The sequence below is a fragment of the Onychostruthus taczanowskii genome, unplaced genomic scaffold (genome assembly GCF_017590055.1).
Source record: "Onychostruthus taczanowskii isolate IOZ18803 unplaced genomic scaffold, ASM1759005v1 scaffold14, whole genome shotgun sequence".
Classification (NCBI taxonomy): domain Eukaryota; kingdom Metazoa; phylum Chordata; class Aves; order Passeriformes; family Passeridae; genus Onychostruthus; species Onychostruthus taczanowskii.
Window position 1 is genome coordinate 12,196,386 of NW_024498573.1, and position 22,903 is coordinate 12,219,288.

At 40.5% G+C, this 22,903-nt stretch overlaps 2 protein-coding genes across 3 annotated transcripts; one reads left to right on the plus strand and one right to left on the minus strand.

Moving 5' to 3' along the window:
• Positions 1–1,361: 1,361 nt before the first annotated feature.
• On the minus strand, positions 1,362–5,552 carry NUDCD2 (NudC domain containing 2). The gene is made up of 4 exons (XM_041398035.1): positions 5,304–5,552; positions 3,974–4,022; positions 2,618–2,769; positions 1,362–1,703 (listed from the first exon to the last, which is right to left on the minus strand). The coding sequence occupies exons 1-4, from the start codon at positions 5,490–5,492 to the stop codon at positions 1,620–1,622; spliced, it is 474 nt and encodes a 157-aa protein (XP_041253969.1). The 5' UTR covers positions 5,493–5,552; the 3' UTR covers positions 1,362–1,619.
• An 85-nt stretch (positions 5,553–5,637) lies between these two features.
• On the plus strand, positions 5,638–17,775 carry HMMR (hyaluronan mediated motility receptor). Of its 2 annotated transcripts, XM_041397619.1 has the most exons (18): positions 5,638–5,742; positions 6,186–6,284; positions 6,864–6,940; positions 7,758–7,838; positions 8,540–8,728; positions 8,965–9,051; positions 9,338–9,438; positions 10,509–10,583; positions 10,716–10,894; positions 11,816–11,964; positions 12,256–12,470; positions 13,060–13,176; positions 13,977–14,135; positions 15,290–15,442; positions 15,549–15,648; positions 15,896–16,072; positions 16,571–16,733; positions 17,358–17,775. In XM_041397619.1, exons 1-18 carry the CDS (start codon positions 5,688–5,690, stop codon positions 17,375–17,377), a joined length of 2,196 nt encoding a protein of 731 aa, XP_041253553.1. In that variant the 5' UTR covers positions 5,638–5,687; the 3' UTR covers positions 17,378–17,775. The 2 variants fall into 2 exon arrangements, with proteins under 2 accessions (XP_041253553.1, XP_041253554.1); XM_041397620.1 differs by lacking the exon at positions 6,186–6,284 and having other exon boundaries at positions 5,659–5,742.
• Positions 17,776–22,903: the final 5,128 nt, after the last annotated feature.

Below are 22,903 nucleotides of genomic sequence, written 5' to 3' on the forward strand. Positions count from 1 at the left end.
TAGACTCTGCCCACCCATCCAACCATTCCAGGTCTCTCTGCAGAGCCATCCTACCTTCCAACAGATCACATGCTCCCACCTTAGTGTCTGCAGATTTACTAATGAAAGACTCAATCCTGTCATCCATGTCATCAGTGAAGATATTGAACAGAGCTGGCCCCAGCACAGAGCCCTGAGGGACACCCCTGTGCCCGGCTGCCAGCTGGATGCAGCACTGTTCACCCCCCCTCTCTGGGCCAGCCATCCAGCCAGTTCTGAACCCAGCACAGAGTGCTCCTGTCCCAGCCCTGGGCTGCAGCTTTTTGTGCTGTGGGATACAGTGTCAAAGGCCTTGCTGAAGTCCGGGTACACAACATCCACAGCCTTTCCTGCATCCACCAGGAGGGTCACCTGGTCATAAAAGGAGATCAGGTTGGTTCAACACAACCTACCCCTCCTAAACCCTGACTGGGTCTGATACCCTGGCCATCCAATAAGTGCTGTGTGATGACACTCAGTATGAACTGTTCCATGACCTTACTGGCTACTGAGGTCAGGCTAACTGGCCTGTAAGTACCAGGATCCTCCTCCTCTCTGACTGCCTCCTCCTGGGTAACGGGGACTATTTTGCTCCCTGACACCATCTACCAACCCAGGAGGACAGTTGTCCTGAGGACAAGGCATCTTCCCACTAAAGAGTGCAGCAAAGAAGGTGTTAAGCACTTCCTCCTCCTCATCTCTGGGTACCGAGTTCCCTCCTGCATCCAATAGAGAACAAAGGTTGGTCTTAACAAAGGTTGGTTGGTTTCTACCCATTGCCTCTTGTGTTGCTGGGCACCATGGAGCAGGGCCTGATCCCTGCTGTGAGCCCTCCCTGCAGACAGGGATGAGGTCCCCTCTCGGCTGTATCTCCTCTGGAGGCTGAACAGCCCCAGCTCCCAAAGCCTTTCCTTGTAGGACTGTCCTTCAATCCCTTCCACAGCCTCTGCTGGACTTGCTCCAGGAGCTCCATGTCCCTCCTGTCTTGAGCAGTCCAACTGGACACAGCACTCCAGATCCGGGCTGAGCAGAGGGGCAGGATCACCTCCCTGACCTTCTGGCAATGTTCTTCCTGATTAATCCCAGGATATAACTGGCCTTCTTGTCCCCCAGGGCACTGCTGGCTCAGGGACAGCTCATTGTCCACCAGGACCCCAAGGTCCTTCTCCACAGAGCTGCTCTCTAGCAGATCAGCCCCAGCCTGGTGCATGGGGAGATTCCTTCCTAAGTGTGGATAAGCAAGAATAAGAAGATATCCTTGCATTAAGACACATGGTAGATTTATAACTGATTCATTTACTATGGTGCTTCTAAAAAGAAAAAAGACACACCCAAACCAAACATTCTGCTTAAAGACATTACTTTTTTTATGTACAACTTTCTCTTTAGTTTGTGCCTCAGTATCATGAAGTTATCACAGCTTATAAATCAGCTGGTAACAGTTTGTCTTCATTCTGCTGGAAAAGATCTTCTTTCTCTTCACTGAAGTAATTACTTTTGACAACAATCCATTGAAGAGATCACTGAAGTCTTCAACAGTTACATGATTCCAGTCCTTAACTGTAACATGTAATTTGTCTAAAGGGTCACATATAAAAAGTTCACTTTTCAAGACTAGAAAAGTCTGGTCCTCCTTTGCTGTAGTTTCCAGAAATTTCTGCCCCACTGAAGTCAAACCCAGGGTTCTGATTGAAGTAAAATTAAAAATTGTTTAGTAAGTAAATTATTTAGAATAAAATGCTTTAAAAAATCCCAGACAACCCACAAACAAAAATCTTAACTTGCTTTTTGTTAATATTCTGCCATTGTAACAAGAACATTTAACAATCATACATTTATCACAGCACTGAAATTCTTGGAACATGCATCAACAAAATCTGAATTGTCATAGTTTGGCTGCCAACTGCTGAAGTGACTTTGTAATGCTGTTCTTGACTTAGCAATAGTCAGATCTTCCAGAAAAGAAATATTAAGGAAAGTTTAAGAACAAGATCTGGCTTTTGGTGTCCTTTGTAACTGCCTTTTGAAAATCTACGTATGTGCCCTGACGGATAACAAGGTTCATAAATCTGCTGTTCTCTGCTGCAGTACATAGCCTGCTGATTCAGCTGGTACGTAAAATGTAATTTTACACCTCTGCAGACGTGTACAGTTGTGTGCCAAAGGTATAGCAAAACAATTTAGGCAATTTTAGTAGAAGTGCAAGGAACATCTTTTCCAGCTAACTACTGCGCTCCATCTGACATTTATAAACAAGCACATCCAGTAGAGTTTGATGTTCAAATGTTATTGTAAATATGGCTATGTCATAATTCCAGATAATAACAGAAGTTGTGTGTAGCCTAACAAGTGAAAAGTTGTTAGGAAGATGCAATTACTAAAACAGCAATAGGACCTCTAAACTCACCTGAACTTATGACAAACCCTGCAGTCAGAGTGCAGACAGAAAAATGTCTTCAAAGCACAGTGATAAAACCTTGTAAGCATTTTATAGATATTGAACTAAAGCATATATTCCATAGCATTTGCTCAACTTTCCTGGCCATAATTTCTGTGTGCCAACAAAACATATAAGGAGTAATTATGTGCTTTAACTTACTTCTCTTTGGAATCTCTCCAGTGTAAGTTTCCTTTGCATCTGGTCCTGTACCCAAGGATCAGCAGCATATTCATTTTCTAACAGAGATGTCCAACAATTTCCAGCATCCCTATTTGTCTTCATTAGAACAATTCGTATCAGCTGCCTGTCTTCTGTTGAATGAAAACACATAGAGCAACCTTTAAACTCAGTCCTAAGTGCTGGTTCTTTTCTTGGTTTGGTGAATTCACCATTAACAAGCAAAAGAAGTGAAGTAATTTAAATTCTTAGTGCCAATGCCAACCTAGTTCTTGATAAATACATGAACATTGACAAGGAAAAAAAGGCTGAGGCAAAGATAGCCTGTACTGTCATCTCTCCCCTTCTGGCTTGTAAGATGCTGAAGCTGTTTTAAGGGAACAAACACAGTTCATAAGTACTTCTATTGCAAACATAAAGTAACCTCTTGGACATGTTCACAACAAAGATTCAATCTATTAATATAGACAACTCTGCTAAAGCAATAATGAAAAATTTAAGGTCAGGCTTTACAGAGTTATTATCAATAAAAGCCAGAACTAAGTTTTAGCAACATATAAACAGAGAATTATTTAAAGAGTGTGTATGGCCACAGAGAATATACTGGAAGCATGTTTCAAAGTAAATGTGCAGTTTGTTTCTACTGAAGTGAATAAATACAGCATTAGAAGTGTATTTTGAAGATTATTTGCATACTCATAAAGACTGGGCTTCACAATGTGTGTTAACACTTTAATTTTTAATGCTTAAATTACTGTTATCAATAAAAATATAAATATTGAATAGAAAAGAAAACCCTTCATAAGAAAACACTGAGAGGCACAATCCACAAATATGATTGCCAAACCCCAAAATATTCTGAATGTTTTACAGTATTTATGATATCATGGCCTGATGTGCTTTTTTCCTCAATATATGTAGGAACCTTAGTGCAATTTTAGAATTTCTTTCTGATTCTCTTGGACTGTAAATTTTGTCATTCATTCAAAAAAATGGAATGTATAAAAAGTACTAATTATGGAGAGTCATAGACCACACAGCTGTACCATAAGTGTTTACCTTTAAAAGAAGGTAATGCAAAAAACTTTTCACTATATGGAAATGTTTGCAACCCATTGATTAGGAGCTTCCAGGATGTGGTATTTTCTCATTAACCTTAGTCTCAAGTGCTTTTGTAGTACCTCAGTTCCTTAATCCAGCAATAATGACTTTGCCTTTTTACAAAGCTAAGGGAAGAAAGTAATCTTTCCCATTAATAAAGAAAGGGTAAATTATTCTGCAGTGTCTCCTGGAAAGTTTTACTGTCTTTATAATGTCACTTCAGATGTAGATTATTACCTAAGGTCCACGTTCCTTCATCAGTTACTGTAGAGTCAAAAAGTTTACCCTGCAAAAGACAAGTACAATATTACAAATCAGTAAAACTTTTTCAGCATCCAGTTTACATTGAGTTATGAAGTTTTACTCACAACTTAACCACCTTTGTATTCTGCTGAAAATGAACAGGGTGATCTGACCCTACAAGTGTACACCTCCATGTAGCTTGTCAAAGAATTATTTCTTATTATGCAATTTTTTTTTTAATTGAAGCATGTAATATCTTGTTTCAGTATCTGAAGTCATTGAAAAGGCTTGTGTTTCTCAGCAGGAAATGCTATTTAATAATCTTGCCATGAAAATGCAAATGTTTTTGCCAGGAGTAACATCTAACTCTGGCACAGGATACAGGTAGTACGAGCATTTCATTATAAATGTGAAAGTAAATCTGTCTTTAGGCTGTTTTTTTGTTGTTGGTTTTTGTTCTGGGGTGTTTTTTTTGTTTTTGTTTTTGTTTTTGTTTTTGTTTGTTTTTGTTTTTTTTTTGCTTTCTGGAGCAATTGAAGCTGTGCACTGAAATGCTGTCCACATTCACATAAAAATCCATGTGAATTTGTATTTTTATTTTTCATAGAATCACAGAACGGATTGGATTGAAAGGGACCTTAAAGTTCATCTAATTCCAGCTCCTTGCCATGGGCAGGGACACTTTCCACTACCCCAGGTTGCTCCAAGCCCCATCCAACCTGGCCTTGAACACTTCCAGGGATGGGGCACCCCCAGCTCTTCTGGGCACCCTGTACCAGGGCCCCACCACCCTCACAGGGAAGAATTTGTTCCTAATATCCAATATAACACTGTCTTCGGACAGTTTAAAGCCCTTCCCCCTTGTCCCATCGCTACATGGCCTTGTAAGAAGCCGCTCTCCAGCTCTCTTTCCATGTACTGGAGGCACCATCTGTAAACCTCGAACAAAACTGCTTCCAATTAATGCCATTTTTAACGTATCAAACCTGGGATAAAGGTGCCTCTGGCACCTCAGGACACAGGTGTACAAACCTTCTCCCAGGCAACTAATGACAGCACAGGAGGACACAGTCTAAGCTGTGCCAGGGCAGGTCTGGTGACACCAGGAAGAAATTTCACAGAAAGTGACCAGACCTCGGATCGGGCTGCCCAGGGCGGTGGCGCAGTCACAGTCCCGGGAGGTGTCCCGGGAGCGTGGGTCCCAGGCTGGACTCGGTGATCTCAGCGCTATTTTAGAACCGAACGGAGCCCGTGAGCCCCCGGCGCCCCGCGGCCTACGCGTCGGACGGGCCCCCGGCCCGCTGCCCCGGGCCGCCCGCGGTACCTGCAGCAGCTCCTGCCCGCCCACGGCCAGGGAGATGTGCCGGCTCCGCAGGCTGCAGCGCACGTCCTTGGCGCGGGTGCCCGGCGGGACGCGCACCTCGATGAACACCTCCTCCAGCGTCTGGTACCAGCGGCCCCAGGGCGTCGCGCAGGGCACCACGCCGCTGCGCTCCTCGAACGGAGCCGACATGGGACACGGCGGCAGCGCTCGACCCCGCGCACGCGCACCGCAGGCCACGCCCCCTCCGGGCCCGCGGCGCGCGTGCCCAGAGCCAGGCGTTCCGATTGGCCGAGGTTTGCGGAGCGGCGGCAGCCGATTGGCTGATCGCGTGCGCTGCGGCCGTTGGCCCCTTTGAACGGTGGGCCGCGGGGTCCCAGCACCGTCATGGCTTCCGCGCGCGCGCCGCTCCGCCGTCACCTCCACCGCGATGGGAGCGCTGGTACGTGAGGGGAGGGAGCGGGGGAGCCCTTCGGCGGGGACAGAGCGCCGGGACCTGCCTCAGGGTGTCCCTTCCTGTGAGGAGCGGCCCGTAGCGCAGTGCCTGAGGGCTCTCTGAGTTCTCGCAGGGGTCCCCTTCTGAGGCAGAAGGTCCCGACTTTGTGTCTAGCCCTGGCGTGCCAAATACAGCGGGCAACGTGTATTGTGTTCGTAGCAACTAAAGCGGTGCCGAGCCTTGCTGGCCTCTGGGTCCGTAGTGCAGCGCTGCAAGAGGAGCGTGCAGAGCTTCTCGCGGCTGAGGCGCTGCTGGCGAGAGCGTTTTCTGAAGTACGAGCCTCTCAGTGAGATTTTTGGCTGTAGATTTACGCTATCAGTCTCATCGAAGCTGACAACCCTATCATTTGCCTTCATTGTTCTCTGCTGTTCTGAAAATCTCATTTTTAGCACGTACTCCCCTGCAAGGATCCTGTAACGTTAAGCCGTCAGGCCGAGTGGGAAGTTTGCTGTCCTCTGAAGAATGCCAAGGGGTTAGGAAACAGAAGAGTAAGTAAAAGCTGCACAGAACACAGCAATAAGATATCTTTACATGCTGCAATTGTTAGCGCTGTTACTGCTCTGCTGCTCAGAAATTGATTTCTGTTGCAGAGACTCAATGCCTACCTTCCAGTTCAAAGGAGCAGCTGTAAAAACATCTATTGGAATCTACCAAAAAATAGCTTTAAATGGGACTTCTGCTAATTAGGAGGGGGCCTCTGGAGGTCTAATACCCTAATTCACCTAGGGTTTAGAGATATTTTCATGCATATTTAATATCTAAAGCATCCCTCAGTTCAAAACTGACATTATGGCTCTGTATCATGGCAGGGAAACTTGGCAGAAATGGAAATATTAAAACTGTCACCTGGTAGTGTCTCTCTAAACTTTGTCCAGTACCCAGATGACCAATACTGAACTGGCTGCTTGCAGTAAAAAAGTTACTGGTATTGGGTCTGAAGTTGATAGTCTAACAACCTCGTGTCTTTTGTACATGGTCAATTAACCTTGTGTAGTTTGGTTACATTTGCCTCACTGTGTGCATGCACACCCTCTTCCTTCACCAATCCCTTCTACTTCTGTCTGCAGGTGAGACAAATCTGAGCAGTGAGAAGAGTGCACCCACCCCAGTAACTGCAAGGAGACTCCCATCTCTTGGATCAACGGTAGGACTCTGCTGTGGTGTCTGTAGCTCTGTTAAATCCCAGCTAAATCTCTTTAACTGCTTAAACAATGCAGCCTCTTCATACAATTGTCGTTAATCTACCCAAGTGAACTGTGGAACATGTTGTTGCATCTGTGTTCCTTAAGACCTAAGCAGGAAAAATGAAATTGCTGCATCCTTGGGAATCATGTGATAATTAACTTGGTACTACAGAGCAGCTTGTTCTTTTTGTGCTACTTTTGGGATCTCTTTTCCTCTTGCTCACCATGTAATTATGGTTTTAAGGCTTCCTTTTTAAGGAAATGGTGTTCCTGCTCTCATGGGCTGGGCAAGGCAGAGTGGAAACCTGGTGGTGAAAGAAAGAGGAAGGGGATGGTACTGCATGTGCAGGTTCCCAATGTCCTATGTAAGGATATGGATTTCAAGATTAATGGCTTAACAAGCTGAAAAATGATAGCCCTGATGTGCTAATTAGGTTCCTGAGTATTGATGATGTAGGATGAAGTTCTGCAAACAAACCTTAGGTGAGGATATTAAAATGTTTTTATGAAGCCTAGGGGTGCTGAAGTCTCCAAGTTTGTTCATCGTCCTGTCCCTGTGGTAATGAGCTGTCCCTTCAGAGTATTGCTGATGAGAAAGTACAAGGGTAAACCCCATCCTAACCTGATACTTTTCTGCCCTGTGTGGGAGAGACAAAGGTTTGCTCTTTATTTGGTGTGTATCTTGGTAGTATTGTCTGTATGTAGCACCCACTCTTTTATTTAGTTGTGTTCAGCTACTATGAAGCTAGAGATTTCTAACACATCTCTCTTCCAAAGCCGGCTAGTGGGATTGTGAAGACTAAAAAAGATGTTATGCTTATGAAAGAGAAAAAGAAACAGAAGGCACTGGAGAAGGAGGTATGAGTCCATTGTGTGAGTGAAATCCTGTCATGTCTCCTCCACTTACAATAATAAAAAATACCAGCTGGTGGAATTGGCCTCTTTTGTATCAGATAGCATACAAGTAGTTTACAAACAGTTCTGTGCAAAAGAAAGATTATCAGGTATTATGGATGTACAAAGCTCATGGAGTTGCATGAATTCCTGCTGATTGTGAGCAACTATTCTGTCAGACTTTTCAAAAACAGAACAAAGTCCTCTGTTGGCTACCCCAAAAACGTTCTGTTTTATTAAACAATCTCTAGCTGAAATTTTTTTCTCACTAATTGTCATACTGTTAATGCTTATGAGGCACCCTAAACTGCATCAATACACTTCAGTGTGCTAACTGGTGCCTTGTGTCTCAAATGTCACGTTCTGCCTTTTTGTCTCTCAAAGCCAAAAAGGAGAGTTGGCTTCTGTTGCCCATTAAAGCTAAGACTATTCTAATTTTAACATTTTCTACTGGCTTGGAAGCATAAAATAAGTCAGATGAAATATTGCTGTTGTATGGTGTGTAATAATGGGGACTTGTGGTAATTCTGTTATTTCCTTCCTGTGAATGAGAGTTGCAGATACATATTCTGAATGAAAGTAAATACAGTTTGGGTACCTATGCCTGTGGTTTACTTGGCTAAGCTAATGATAATAGGAAATTAAGAAAATACCTCGTGTTTTAGATTCGTGCATTAGTGAGAGAACGTGGAGAGCAGGATAAAAAACTTCGTGCTCTGGATGAAGATCTTGTTAAGATTGAAGCAAAGCTGAGTGCTGCAGTTCAGGAGAAAACCTCTCTTTCAGCAAATGTTGCATGCCTGAAGAAACAGCTTCTGGAGTTAACAAGAAGCAATGAGCTACTAAAATCAAAGGTATTCAGACAAATAAGTGCATCTTTGCTTTGCCTTTGCTGTTACTGAGCTTCCTGTGCAAGAGGAAGCTTTACTTGCTGATCAGCAGATGTTTTGATGTAAAGCATGTCTGGTTTGGCATCTTGTGCCCTTCTGTCTAAACATAGAGCAGGAGAGGAACACTTGGAAAGGGTTGTGTGGACAGCAATTCATACAAAGGAATTATACTTAGTGGTTTTATCTTCTTTTCTAACAAGCTGTCTGAAGATGGCGTGCAGAAGAAAATGAGTAGCTTGTGCATGGAGTTGATGAAGCTCAGAAACATGAGGGATGCTAAGGAAAAGGTATGACCATTTGTACAGAATAATTCTGATCTGCTCAGGAATTAAAACCAGTGATCCTCAGTATAGCTTGAAGCTCTTGGTGGCTGTTGTTTTTTAACAAGTGGCTGATATCTTTACTGAGGGATACTTGCAATCACATTTAGCATAGTAGCTGGTGCTATCATTAAACAGGGGTGATGATTAAATTTCATTTCACCACTGTCTCTTCTGCAATGCCTTTTTTTTCACTACATCTCATTTTAATATTAATATGTGTATTTTGTTGTTTGTTTTGTTTTTTTTTAAGACTGCACTGGCAAAGCAGGAAAACATGGAAATGAAGCTGCAGGAAGTGCAAAGGAATCTAGAGCATTCAAAAGGAAAAGTAGCACAGTTACAAGAAAAATTGTAAGTGCTAGAAAGGGAATTATATGATATGATATGACCTGGCTGTGTTTCCATGCTTATCCTTTGTAGTAACCAAAACCAAGGCTGTCTCCCTACTGAGAAGGAACAGACATTATCAGTATTTGTAATCTGGAATAAGTACAATGGAATGAAGTTCTAACAACTGCTGTGGTTTGATACAACTACCACTAGAAACATTGTTTCTCTAGTGTATCTAGCCTTTTTCCAAAATACAAACTGTATCATGTCAAGCCTTTGTCTTCCAGTGTGGTATGGGTGGGGTTTTCATTGGGTGTGGGATGGGGAGGGAAGACCATGTCTTTAGGAGAATTGTTGTTCAGGTTGGAGGAGGGCATTTGTATGGATGGGATATTTATGGCCTTTAGACTACTAAATCAGGAATAAGCAAGAATAGAAAAGCATTAGGGCAGGAGCTGAAATCCTAATTCAACAGGCATTTGGCTTGGATTTGATGAACACTTTCTTGTTCTCCAGAGAAGTGCATTGAAGAGCCTTTGTGGTGCTTTCAGAGCTGCTTTGGTGTAGACGTGTGCTCTGAAGAAAGGCAATTGCAGAGTCTCTTGGTTTCAGCAGCTCTAGGTAGATAGAAAGTGGGTTCTAACTCAGCACTTTCTATTCTGCCCGAAAAATGTCACATGCTGCACAGGAACAGTGTACTAATGTGCAGCCTGTTGCTGAGGACAGTGACCTGGGATGAGCTTCCAAGCTATGTTCCATGTCAGGTTGGCACAACTGGCACTGCAGCAGAAACGTGGCTGTTAAAATACACCAGGGTAATAATGCAGGTAGTGCAGGTCACAAAGGGAGGAGATGCTGATTTTCTACAAAAGCTGCTTATATGTTAATGCATTATTATGTTTGTGTCAAAATGTGGCTTAGCATCTTTACTACAATGAGAAGACTATCTGGAATAGGGATGAAAAGAAGGTAGAATCACCTCTTAGAGCCAATATCAGTTTTTCAGCCAAACTGGGAGATGAAAAGTATGTGTTACTACTTAACTCTGGATTTGTTTAAATATATCTGTCATAAAAACTGTCTGGTTTTAGGTCTGCTTCTGAGAGAGAGAAAGTTGAAGAAAAGTCTGACATTGAAAAACTCTTGGAATATATTACAGAGCTCAGGTAACAACAAATTATTCTCAAGAAGACAGTTTTCCTCTTGAAAACCAACATCCTAAGCATTTTCCTTTGTGTTGATGTGTAAGCTAAAAAACAAAATTTTGTGGTAACAAGTGCCTAAATTTTCTTCTACAGTAGTGTTGCAGAGACAGCTGAGAAATACAAACTAGAAGTTGCCCAGATGGAGGAGACAATGAGTAAGAAAGACCAAGATATTGAGATCCTGAGGAATACTCTCAAAGCAAAAGAGGAAGAGTCATGTAAACTGATGAAAGAACTTAATGAGAGGTGTCAATTGCTTCAACAAGAGAAAGGTAATTGTTAGTTCTTGTACACTGTTCCATATGTGGGATCACTCACATGTCTTAAAGCATATCAAATAGGTGTTTTCTAAAATGTCAGTTTAGAATGGTTTGTTCTAAATGATAGAACATTTCTGAGCTCCAGCTAGAAACACCAAGGCATGTTTTTAACAACAGGGAACTCTCAAATAGGTGTTTTCTAAAATGTCAATTTAGACTGGTTTGTTCTAAATGATAAGTCAAATCTCTGAGCTCCAGCTAGAAACACCAAGGCATGTTTTTAACAACAGGGAAATCACATCTGACATCTGTTAAGTCTGAATTGGTGTTTCCATGGAGGCTAACTTGGATGGATAGTATACATGAAAATTGTAGAAGTGGCTTTAATCTGAAAGAGGAACACTAAGAAGATCTTGCTCCTTACTCTTCACTAAGAAGCAGTATAATATTGTGTGAATTCAGTGCTAGCAGCTTGTTCACAGATTCACTGAAGTGTTGGGAATGTGGCAATAATCCTTCTTCACCTCCTTACTCCTTCTCTCCCAACTCCAGCACCTCTGCAATCTGAGACATGTACTCAGTTTTCTGTACCAGCTGCCTTCTGTGTGCTAGTTTGTGGAAGAAGCCCTGGGGAGCTCATGTAGTTTTCCCTGCCATACTGCTCTTCTGGTGAAGGTTAATTGCTTGGTCCAAACACTCCTGCTGTTAAAACGGTTTTAAAGTGGTATGCCTTGAGGCAATTTTGAGGAGTTTCCAGATGAGTTGTAGGTATGGGTTTGTTTTCCGCAGGGGGTTTTCTTTCTTTTTGTTTTGTTTTTGGTAGTTAGGCAAGGAAAAAACAAAGATGGAATAGAAGTATTATGATTAATACATATTGTAGCTATTTGAAGAAGATAAGGGAGTTTGTGTTATACTGACAAAGTTTCTGTGCAGAGAAAGAGGCGTCTGAGGCCAAAGAACAGTTCCTGAGTATGAATGCTGAAATAGAAGATCTGAAAAAAAAAACTGATTTGCTGGAACAAGAACACCAAAAACTCCTTGAGAAACATGAGGAGGTAATCTCTCAGCTGCAGCAAGAGAAGGTAAATATAGGATATGAATTAGTCTAAAAATAGATTGAAATCCCAAGGACTGGCACTAAAAATTGTTGTTTGCACGTGAGATGTGCATTCCACAGATTAAGTCATCATTAGTATGGCAAAGTGGGTACTGGCCTGCAGAAGCTTGTGTGATCTAATAGGTCTAAGAACCATTCCTGGTAGGATGGGGGTTTTGGTTCTTCTCATAGATTTGAAACTTAAACACTGCAAATTAACCCTTACCTACCCAGGAAGTACTGGTAGTTTTAACATCTGTGGTATTCGGGCATGCAGGAGTCATCAGCATCAATGCAGCAGAAGTTACTGGAGTTTGAAGATGAAGTAACAAGTGAGAGACGTCTTCTGGAAGAAGAGCTGAATGGTACCATGAAGGAGCTGAATAAATTGCATGCAAAGGAGAGGAAAGCTGAAAAGTTGGTGAAGCGACTGGAACAAGAAATCAAATCTCAAGGTCTTGGACTTGCACAGATGGAGGAAGAGTTGAAAGGGTTTGTGAAGGAAACTTTCTGATTCAAGCTTTGAAAGGAAAAATGTTAAATTAGTAGAGTAAGCAGAGCTTCTGAACCAATTCAGGTTTTAGAGACCTGAGCAGATCTGAAGTTATTTCTTGCTGATTGTTGATTACTGATAATGATGAGATCTAATCACTAGTACTAGTAACTTGAGTCAGTTTTACATTGTTGTAATTTAAAACAAAAAAAAGCCATTTGGGATTTGCTTGAAAGGCTGGTGTTGTAGTGCTCTGACCTTGCTGTGCTGGATAAGATATGTGCATGCTGTACTGGCTGTTTCTGTCCTGGAGAAGGCTATGACAAAAATGTTTTCAAGCCAGTTGTTTCTTGTTTAAGTTTACTATTAGGTCTTCAGCCTGTTCTATAGTTCCCTTGGAAAATAAGGGGAGGGGAAAATCCTTAATAATACCTGTTGTGAAGATTGTGCTTTAGCATGTGAGAAGTTACTGGTTTGTCACAATTAATTTATTGCTGCTGCTTCAAGCCTTCTGTAACTGCTAGCAGCATTTGGTGATGTGTTCACACATGCTTCTCTCCAGTGTGCAGTGCTGAATTTTTATTTCAGGAAGAGTGCGGAGCTGGAGCAAATCAAGGCAAGGCATAGCAGTGCTGTATTGAAAATCCAGGAAGAGCACAGCAATACACTGCAGGAACTTGGAAAGACTATTGCTGACTTTGAAAGGTATTTAAGTTTTAGTCATGTATAGGACAGGCATTATCTCTAAGATGACAATAATATGTACTGTTCATTTGTGTGCTGCATGTGAGTGTTGGCATGGCATTTGAGCAGAGGATTTTGTGGGGTTGTTTGGTGGCATTAAGAATTTATTTCTTGAGTACTGGGCAAATATAGTGACACAATATCACTATCTAGTTCAGGAAATTGGATATTTCTTCTTCCAAAATGTAAGCAGTTGGAGGAGTTCAGTGGTCTTGAATCACAAAGAGATTTGTAACTAGTGATGGTGTTCTTGACACTGAAATATCTTGCAAAAAGACTTGTATAGGCTCAAAATTTGCACTGAATTTTAAGTAGTTTCCTACAGTACTGCAATTTTTACCTTAAAATATTCAGGTTTAAAAAGTATATAAAAAGTGATACTGTTATAACTAGGTATGTGTGTCACCCATGAAGGATCCTGTGGGATATTTGCCAATGCCAACTACAGACAGTGGGTGCATTTCTGTTTAAAATAAGCTTCAGGGAGTGTAGGTCCTTCATGTTTTAAAATACATACAAAATATAGTAATATTTTTATCACAGGATTTGTCATAGTGTTACTGCTTATGGCTTTATGGAGCTGTGTTTTGTTTCTTTCTTACCTTTGGATTTATCAGTGCCTGTACATTGCCATTTCTTCAGGTTATAAAATCTTTGATGCTTGCTAATACGAACTTGGGTTGCTCTTGTAAGGTGTGAACATGTCAATCTGTATTTTGCCTGAAGTAACAAGGTTTTTGTCATTTGTACTGTAATACCAGCTACAAGAAAACATCAGCTGAAGAAATTTGCAATTTTAAACTGGAGAATTCCTCTCTGCGAGAGGAAGTTGCCAACCTAAAAAAAGTAGGCCAAGAGAATCTGCAGTTGCTTCAAGAAGCAGAATACACTAAAAACAAAGCAAATGAAGAATATGCAAGGTACTACACAGAAAAACTTTTCCTTAAGCTAAAGAATGCAAACTGAAGCTTGCCTTTCTAACTAGAACCTCATGTGATGCTGTAAAGATCAGATCAGTATTTGGTGTAAGCTGAAGTTTCTTGCTTTTTCCAGTGCAGAAGGTTGAAAATACTGATAGACAAAATTTATTCAGTCTATATGCATTAGGAAACTGGTCTGTCCAATCAGTTATTTTGACTTTTGTTTATATGTGGAACATACAGGAAAAGGAAAACACTTGAATGAAATATGTTTGAATATTGTCTGTTTCAGAAATATCAGTTACAGTGGTTGCTCTGCAAATGAGATCCTCAGGGGTGACAAGCAAATACTTAATGCAGAACTCACTCTCTGCCATTCCAGTCTGAATGATGTCACCTCAAATTCTGCTCACCAGCAGAGGCCAATTAATCATCCATGAGTTGCCACACTGTGATGATATAAACTGAGGTCCCCTCTCTGCCTAATATGAGGCATGATAGTGCAGCTGATGAGAAATAACACCCAAGAAGTGTTAGGCCAGTAGCTGAGGACATGCTTCTGACTGTCTAACAGCAGTTTAGTGATCCATGTTCTCTATGGTTCTGTGCTGGTTAAGATGCTGCACTTTCTTTCTTACCACCTGCTTCATGTCTCCTGTTTTCATTAGAGCTGGTAAAAGAAAAACCTGAAGATCTATTTCCTCCTTGAGGTGGCAGGGAAGGGATGGGGCAAAAAGTTGGGGCTGAAGAGGGGTCAATGCTTTTAGGTGCACGGTTTTTGAAGTCTTGCATACATCCACACTGAACAGTCTTGATTAGTTCTTCCTTAAGCAAATCTCTGCATGCAAAGCCTAACTACTAAAATGTCCCTGCTAAAAGCTGTTGGCTTGAAAAACCTTAAATGAGCAACATGATTTTTCTTTGATTCAGAAGGACTGCTTGCATCCGTACAGGAAAAGGTAAAAATGTTGTTCATCTTAAACTTAATTGCCTTCTGTACCACTGTTTTCTTTGTGGCACTTTTTGTGCAAACCTTAATTTCAGTTATACTAACAGCTTTTCAACCATGGTTACTTGTGGGTTTTAGGTTTGTAGTATAGTAGAAAAAAAGTAAAAATCAAGGGCTCATTAAGCAATTATGGTATTTTCCTCAGGATGCTTTTAGAAGTCCAGACCAAGCTTACACTAAAAGAAGCAGAAACAGAGCGAACAAAAGAGTCTTGCCTTGCACAAATGACTGAACTTCAGGAAAAACTTGAGGAGCAAACTGCAGATCTGAAAAGAGAACTTGAAGCAGAAAGATCAAGGTGACTTTCTCAAACTTAAACTGCATATGATGGCACAGCCAGTTTTATTGGGAAGAAGTGCTGAGAGCTAACAGGGAACATAATAAAACTGTTTCTTGCTTTTTAGGAAAACCATAAGTGAAGATGTGACCACTAGCTTAAAGAAAGAGATCAAGACCTGGCGTAAACTGTATGAAGATTTACATAACAAAGTTAAGCCTTTTCAGGTATGTTGGGAAGTAGATGTTAGTATCTGTTAACATAAGACTTTTGCACCTGGCTCAGGTTCTACTCCTGAGAAGTAAATATTGCTGCTTCCCGTTTTAAGGTATTTATTCTGCAGTGGTTTTCTAAGTTACTGTCCAATGAGCCAGCTATTCCCTTTCCCAAACTAATCTTCTTTGGTACATTTCAGTTCAGTGAAAAGTTATGCTTAGTTTTGAAAGATTTCTAAGAGGTTTAAATGTATTTCAGCAACAACTAGATGCTTTTGAAGCAGAGAAGAATGCTCTCCTGGAGGAGCATGGGGCAGCCCAAGAGGAACTGAATAAACTGAGTCATGCATATGCTAAACTACTTGGCCACCAGAACATGAAGCAAAAAATCAAGCATGTTATGAAGCTGAAGGAAGACAATGCCCACCTGAAGCAGGTTTGTGAAATGAAAAATTAGAAATCTGCAAGCTACTAATGTGCTTGATGCCTTTGTTTGTTACTCTAAATATTTATAGACTAGTCCTGCAAGCTACATATTTCTTGATTCTTAGATTTCCTGCACAAAGCAGATTACAATAAACCACCAGCCTCCAGAAATGCCAAGAGTTTTATTTTTGACTGAATTTACAACATACAGAGGGATCAGCAGTACAAATAAGTACCTCTACTCTTAGCTTGGTTGGCTTTTCTTACCTTTTTTTGGGGTTCTAGACTTAATAAACTATCTGTTGAAAGTTTCAGACTGCCATACTGCTTAGTGATGTTACACAGTACCTGTATGTGCTGCTGTTTCTCTACATCTGTATGTTTGGGTTTTAATGCCACCAATAATTGTCTGTGTGTTTAGCATTAGGCAAAATGGCTCCTCCAGTAAATGATGAAGCAGACTAGAACTCCTGTTCTTCATCTAACCTCCAAGTCTTGTTTTCCCTAGGATGTCTCAAAGCTGCGTGCATTGCTAGCCAAGGAAAAGCAAGCCAACAGACAGCTTCAGGAGCAGCTGTGTGCAGTACAGGGCGTTAAGCGTTTTGATCCTTCCAAAGCTTTCCAGCATGACAGCAAGGAAAATATTCCTCCAAAAACACCTTTAAAAGAAGGTAAGTGTGAGATTGATGTAGCCTTTGTCCCTCTTAAGCTTAACCAAAGAAGGTATGAGAGTCCTGCGCAGTCTGCTGCATCTGAGGGAGGTGAATGGTGTCTCTTGTTCCACAGCAGATGTTGGAGGTTGCATCAGTAGGGCACTCCCAGAGTACTTTGCAGCCCAGATCCCTACAACCTGACAGGAATAGGTGGTGTGCCAGGTCAGACAGCAGAGCCATTTTCCTTCTGTCACCAGCTCACATGTCCCTGCTGATGAGGTGACAGGAAGTGTCTCCTGCACAGGTCATGGGGTGCAAATGGCTCAGCCAGACCCCTTTGCAGCCTGGTTGTTTAGCTGCCACCTGGCAGAACCTTGTACCACTGTAGGTGTCAAGGTAAGGTGCAAAAGGTCTGCAGAGAAATGTGGGGTGGAGGAACAGATGGAGAGAGCATGGGGGCATGCCAAGGGAAGCAGGGTAGGGGAGAGAGTTTCATTATATTGTCTGTTCCAGGGTCTGAAATCCTGGCTTGCCTGCGAGGTTCAGTGTAGGGCCTTCTGCCCTGAAGGAGACAAAAAATTCCTTAATGTGGTGGGAGGACTAGGTGAAAAACTCCAACTTAGTAACATTTTTCCATTGCAGGTAATAAAAACAAAGTTTGAAGTCTTCTTGGTATCAAGAAAATAAATCGCCCATAAATTTGTGTGCTACAGGAGACTTCAACAGACTGCTTCTTCAAGGTGAACTTGGATGCTGTATATAATATAAATGAGTAGGAGCCCTAGAGAAGTTATATAAAATTATATATTTTTAGAAAACTATGTTTTACTGAGAAGCAGCAGGTGACAGCATGTTCCTGACTCCTGGTAATATCATTACAGGCATGAACTCTGAAAAGTGTTCACTGTTGCATGTTTTGGATATGCTGAGGCTGCTGAGTTAGGTTTTGAACAGAGCAATTTAAGTTTGGAAAAGGAGAATAAGCATTGGAGATTAAGATTACAAATGAAACCGGACTTCATGGTATTTTTGTTTTTAATTTTTGGTGGTGTTTTTTGGGTTTTTTTGGCGTGGTTTTTTTTTTGTTTTTTTTTTTAATCTATCCAGTGTATACTATTCTGTGTTAATTTTGCTGTTTATAGCTGCTTTGGTACCAAATACTTGGCAATACTGCCAAGAGACCTTTTTACTGCTGTGACCTACACACTGTAGAACCAGAGTAGAAATGGGACTGTACACTTAACTTTGATATTCTACAGGATCTATATTCAGTATATGTGAACTTAAATCCTGGGGCTAGGTGTTGCAGCTGCTGATCTTCAGAAGAGCATTTTCAGGTCCAAGTCAAATTGGCCGCATTTATCTAAGTGTTTGTGTACTGTGACTAAGATTAGTGTCTTAAGAGAAATGCTGTGTCCACTGGACCCTTAAACTGTCATAAAATCTTTGTAGCCAGCTGTTTTAAGTGCTATCAGTGCTACAGTGACAGGGAATAACAACAGAACTTCTTTCACTTGGGTGGGAGGACACCACAGAACTAACAAGCATTGTACAGACTGGAGCTTTGACAATGGAGAAAGAATATGTTAAATTGCATTTAAAATTAACATTTTAGCACAATAAAAATTTCAAATTAATGCATTTGTCCATTTCCTTTGCAAACCAGGTAGAAAATCCAAAATTACGCTGCAGTGGGATTAATCTAATGTTCTTTTTTCTAGTCTTTATCTTCAAAACAAAGCCCAATGTCAGTCTTGCCTCAAAAACTACGTATTCTCTAGTCTTAGGGAAATTATTTAGCTGAACTGTGTAAAACATGCAACCTGCAATTATGTTATTTCTTTTAATGCAAAAGTTAATACTGAATTGAAGTCCAAGGTGGAACTGTTGTGCAGCTGTCTTACACAGAGGTGCTGCAGAGGCAGTACCCAAAGCCTAGCTGGTAGAATTTATTTGCATTTGTGCTGACATCATGAGCTTACAGAGACTTCATAATTCCTAGGAAATTATGTGCAAAAAAATGCACATTAAGTCCAAGCAAAGAAGTTGCTAGATGTTTTCTGTTAATGCCATCTTTGTGTATTTGCTGGGTTACGTGATCCTTTGAAGATTGAGGATGAGGATTAGTTTCAGGTGTTTTAATTAAGAGAGCACTTGGTATTCAGCCTGAAGTGTTGAGAGACTTTGATAAAGAAGTTGCTAAAGTATTTTATACTGGAGTTCTCTCCTTGTGGAGAAAAAAATTGGTTTTCTGAAAGGTGTAAATGGAGTAAAAAAAATTGTATAGGAAACAGGCATTTGTCTGAAAGTTAATGCAAGGTTCCACCAAACTCAAACTCAACACACAAAAATGGAGACACTGAGTTAAGGTACACTTATTTATTTGACTGAGGGTACAAATATGCCAAGGGAAGCCAAGAATGGCAGATGTCACAGGACTGGGCTTATAGGGTTCCTACATCCTTGTTTGATACAGGTGGCATAAGCATGCTTATACTGACAGAAAAACAAGACAAACTCCAGCAAATAACTGTGCTTGTCTTACAGCAAGGGTGATCCTTGAGCTTTATAACATTGGTAAATCATGTGGAGCAGAGTGGGGAGAGAAGCAAAGGCTGGAAGCCAAGGGGAAGTTGAGGGCTTTTTGCCAGCTTCAGTCTGGGAGTCTTTGTCACTCTCATGCACTACAAAATGAAGTATTAAAAACTGAAACCTTGTCATTTGTAGCTTAACTTGCATTTGTCTTCACTGCAGGAATCCATTACTTTCATGTTGTGGAAGATTTTTTTTTTAATTGAAAAATCTATGATTTAACAATTTCAATGATTTCTATGATGATTTGTCTTGCTGTATTGTAGCAAGAGCTGGGCTGTGCTCAGTTGAAATGTAACATGAAGAGCTCTTGGAATTCTCAACCTGCCTGACCTAATTAGAGCCCTCCTCCTGTTTGCCATAGAAGAACTGTGTAAGACTCAGTGCCAGTGCTTTGAGTGGAGCTCATGCACACAATGGCTGTGCTTGCCTGTGCTGGCTGTTATGAGGTAGAAATTTAAGCTCATACTGAGCTGCTTAAATGGTACCACTGGGACCAGACCAAAAGCTTACCAGGAATCAGAGCCACATGTGATGCAGGGCTTGGATTTGAGTTGTGGTTTCAAAGGTCAGCAGAGCCAGTGCTGCTCAGTCCATGTGCTCTCGGCAGGCACAGCAGACAAAGAGACAAGTGCACAGATGAACTGCAGTGACTTCCTAGGCTGCTGATGCCCTCTGTGCTCTAGCAGTGCCTGAAATGCTGCTGGAAATGGAGCAGGTAAGGCTCTGCATGTTTGCATTAACAGGTTGCTACCATATTTTGGTTACAAAATCAAGGGAAAAACAAACTGAGAGGGAGGAGAGAGAGAGAGAGAGACTTAATTATGCTTTAGCCTCTGTGAATTACAATCTGAAATGTTAATTTAAGGAGTGGTCCATTTAATCACCCAGGGAAGCATAATGCTTAAATGACTGTGATCTAGACAACAATACAATTCTTATTGTAAAATAATAGTGTTTCACAAAGTGCATATAACAACAATAAAGAAATTTAAAGTATAGGTAGAACACTGTAGAACTTGAGGTAAATATTTGATGAAAAATTAGATTAGAGAATATAATGAAAATACAGAAACTGCATATAATTTAACTTAATCTGTGACAAAGATGAGAAGATGTTTTACAGGCTGATTGATGATTGTAGCTTGAGATTTCAGTGTTCATGCTTTTGTATTTTTCTCCTGTTCTGAGCCCAGAAGACAAAATTTTTATTTCTCCATCATGGTTTTTGTGAAAATGCATAAGGAGCTCTTCCAAGCTGTACTGGGAGGAGATGGTGTGACATCTGGTGTACTGGGAGTTCTTGCCTCCATGCTGCTAAACAGTTTGGTATTTCTTTGTAGTTTCTTCTTGTTTTCAAGTTATGAATTACTGATATTTTGAAATAGAATTCTAAGGTTAATGGAAGGGAATTAAATGTCAAGAACTTGTTACAGGGGAAAGAACGGCATCTGTATTCCATGAAGGCAGAAATTGGCTGAAGTGGTTTAATTTATGTATATATACACATTTTTGTACTTTAAATGTTGTTTGTCATAAAGGTAATTACAATATTCTGTAAAATTTCAGTATGATTCCATTAAATTTTGGTAGATGTTTCTGGTTTTCTTCCTTAAGTACTACAAATTAAAACTATTTTAATCAAGTCAAGCTGAAATAAATCCATTGGCATAGATACAAGTGTGATGTAGCTACAGTGAGTTTTGGCCAGTAATTTTTATGCATCTACTTATCTTCAGTTCTCCAGCTAAAAAAAAAAAGTGTCTCTTGCCTTTGTGGGTCAGAAATGGTACAGTAACATTTCATATACAGTATCCTGTTACTGTCAGAATTTTGTATTGAAAAAGAAACCAAATCTCTCACCTTGTAAGCATGTAATGGTACATTCAGGATCAGTACTGTAAGCAGTGATTGCTCTCTCAAAAACAACCCCTCCTTCTCTGTGGGTGTTACCTGTTGCTTTTACATCAGACTGTATAAAGGCAATTGAAAATGCTTTTCTCCACTCTAATTTAGTTTTATAGTGAATATATAAATTTGACTATAAATGACAGAGCTATATGCAGGCGGCAGGCACAGCAGACAAAGAGACAAGTGCACAGATGAACTGCAGTGACTTCCTAGGCTGCTGATGCCCTCTGTGCTCTAGCAGTGCCTGCAATGCTGCTGGAAATGGAGCAGGTAAGGCTCTGCATGTTTGCATTAACAGGTTGCTACCATATTTTGGTTACAAAATCAAGGGAAAAACAGAGTGGGAGGAGAGAGAAAGAGACTTAATTATGCTTTAGCCTCTGTGAATTACAATCTGAAATGTTAATTTAAGGAGTGGTCCATTTAATCACCCAGGGAAGCATAATGCTTAAATGACTGTGATCTAGACAACAATACAATTCTTATTGTAAAATAATAGTGTTTCACAAAGTGCATATAACAACAATAAAGAAATTTAAAGTATAGGTAGAACACTGTAGAACTTGAGGTAAATATTTGATGAAAAATTAGATTATAGAATATAATGAAAATACAGAAACTACATATAATTCAACTTAATCTGGAGACAAAGATGAGAAGATGTTTTACAGGCTGATTGATGATTGTAGCTTGAGATTTCAGTGTTCATGCTTTTGTATTTTTCTCCTGTTCTGAGCCCAGAAGACAAAATTTTTATTTCTCCATCATGGTTTTTGTGAAAATGCATAAGGAGCTCTTCCAAGCTGTACTGGGAGGAGATGGTGTGACATCTGGTGTACTGGGAGTTCTTGCCTCCATGCTGCTAAACAGTTTGGTATTTCTTTGTAGTTTCTTCTTGTTTTCAAGTTATGAATTACTGATATTTTGAAATAGAATTCTAAGGTTAATGGAAGGGAATTAAATGTCAAGAACTTGTTACAGGGGAAAGAACGGCATCTGTATTCCATGAAGGCAGAAATTGGCTGAAGTGGTTTAATTTATGTATATATACACATTTTTGTACTTTAAATGTTGTTTGTCATAAAGGTAATTACAATATTCTGTAAAATTTCAGTATTATTCCATTAAATTTTGGTAGACGTTTCTGGTTTTCTTCCTCAAGTACTACCAATTAAAACTATTTTAATCAAGTCAAGCTGAAATAAATCCATTGGCATAGATACAAGTGTGATGTAGCTACAGTGAGTTTTGGCCAGTAATTTTTATGCATCTACTTATCTTCAGTTCTCCAGCTAAAAAAAAAAAGTGTCTCTTGCCTTTGTGGGTCAGAAATGGTACAGTAACATTTCATATACAGTATCCTGTTACTGTCAGAATTTTGTATTGAAAAAGAAACCAAATCTCTCACCTTGTAAGCATGTAATGGTACATTCAGGATCAGTACTGTAAGCAGTGATTGCTCTCTCAAAAACAACCCCTCCTTCTCTGTGGGTGTTACCTGTTGCTTTTACATCAGACTGTATAAAGGCAATTGAAAATGCTTTTCTCCACTCTAATTTAGTTTTATAGTGAATATATAAATTTGACTATAAATGACAGAGCTATATGCAGGAAGTATCAAATGGTGTTTTGAATTTCTAATTGTGAAGTTCCACTTTGTTTTTTACAAATGAGATCTCACAATA

Bases quoted from the DNA above. Each gene is read 5' to 3' on its own strand.
- NUDCD2 (XM_041398035.1), bottom strand. From the start codon at position 5,492: ATGTCGGCTCCGTTCGAGGAGCGCAGCGGCGTGGTGCCCTGCGCGACG. The intron at 4,023-5,303 runs GTACCGCGGGCG...TGTCTTTTGCAG, and splicing joins GCGGGCAGGAGCTGCTGCAG to GGTAAACTTTTTGACTCTAC. The intron at 1,704-2,617 runs GTAAGTTAAAGC...TACTTCAATCAG, and splicing joins TGGAGAGATTCCAAAGAGAA to AACCCTGGGTTTGACTTCAG.
- HMMR (XM_041397619.1), top strand. From the start codon at position 5,688: ATGGCTTCCGCGCGCGCGCCGCTCCGCCGTCACCTCCACCGCGATGGG. The intron at 6,941-7,757 runs GTAGGACTCTGC...TCTCTTCCAAAG, and splicing joins TCCCATCTCTTGGATCAACG to CCGGCTAGTGGGATTGTGAA. The intron at 16,734-17,357 runs GTAAGTGTGAGA...TTTCCATTGCAG, and splicing joins AAAAACACCTTTAAAAGAAG to GTAATAAAAACAAAGTTTGA.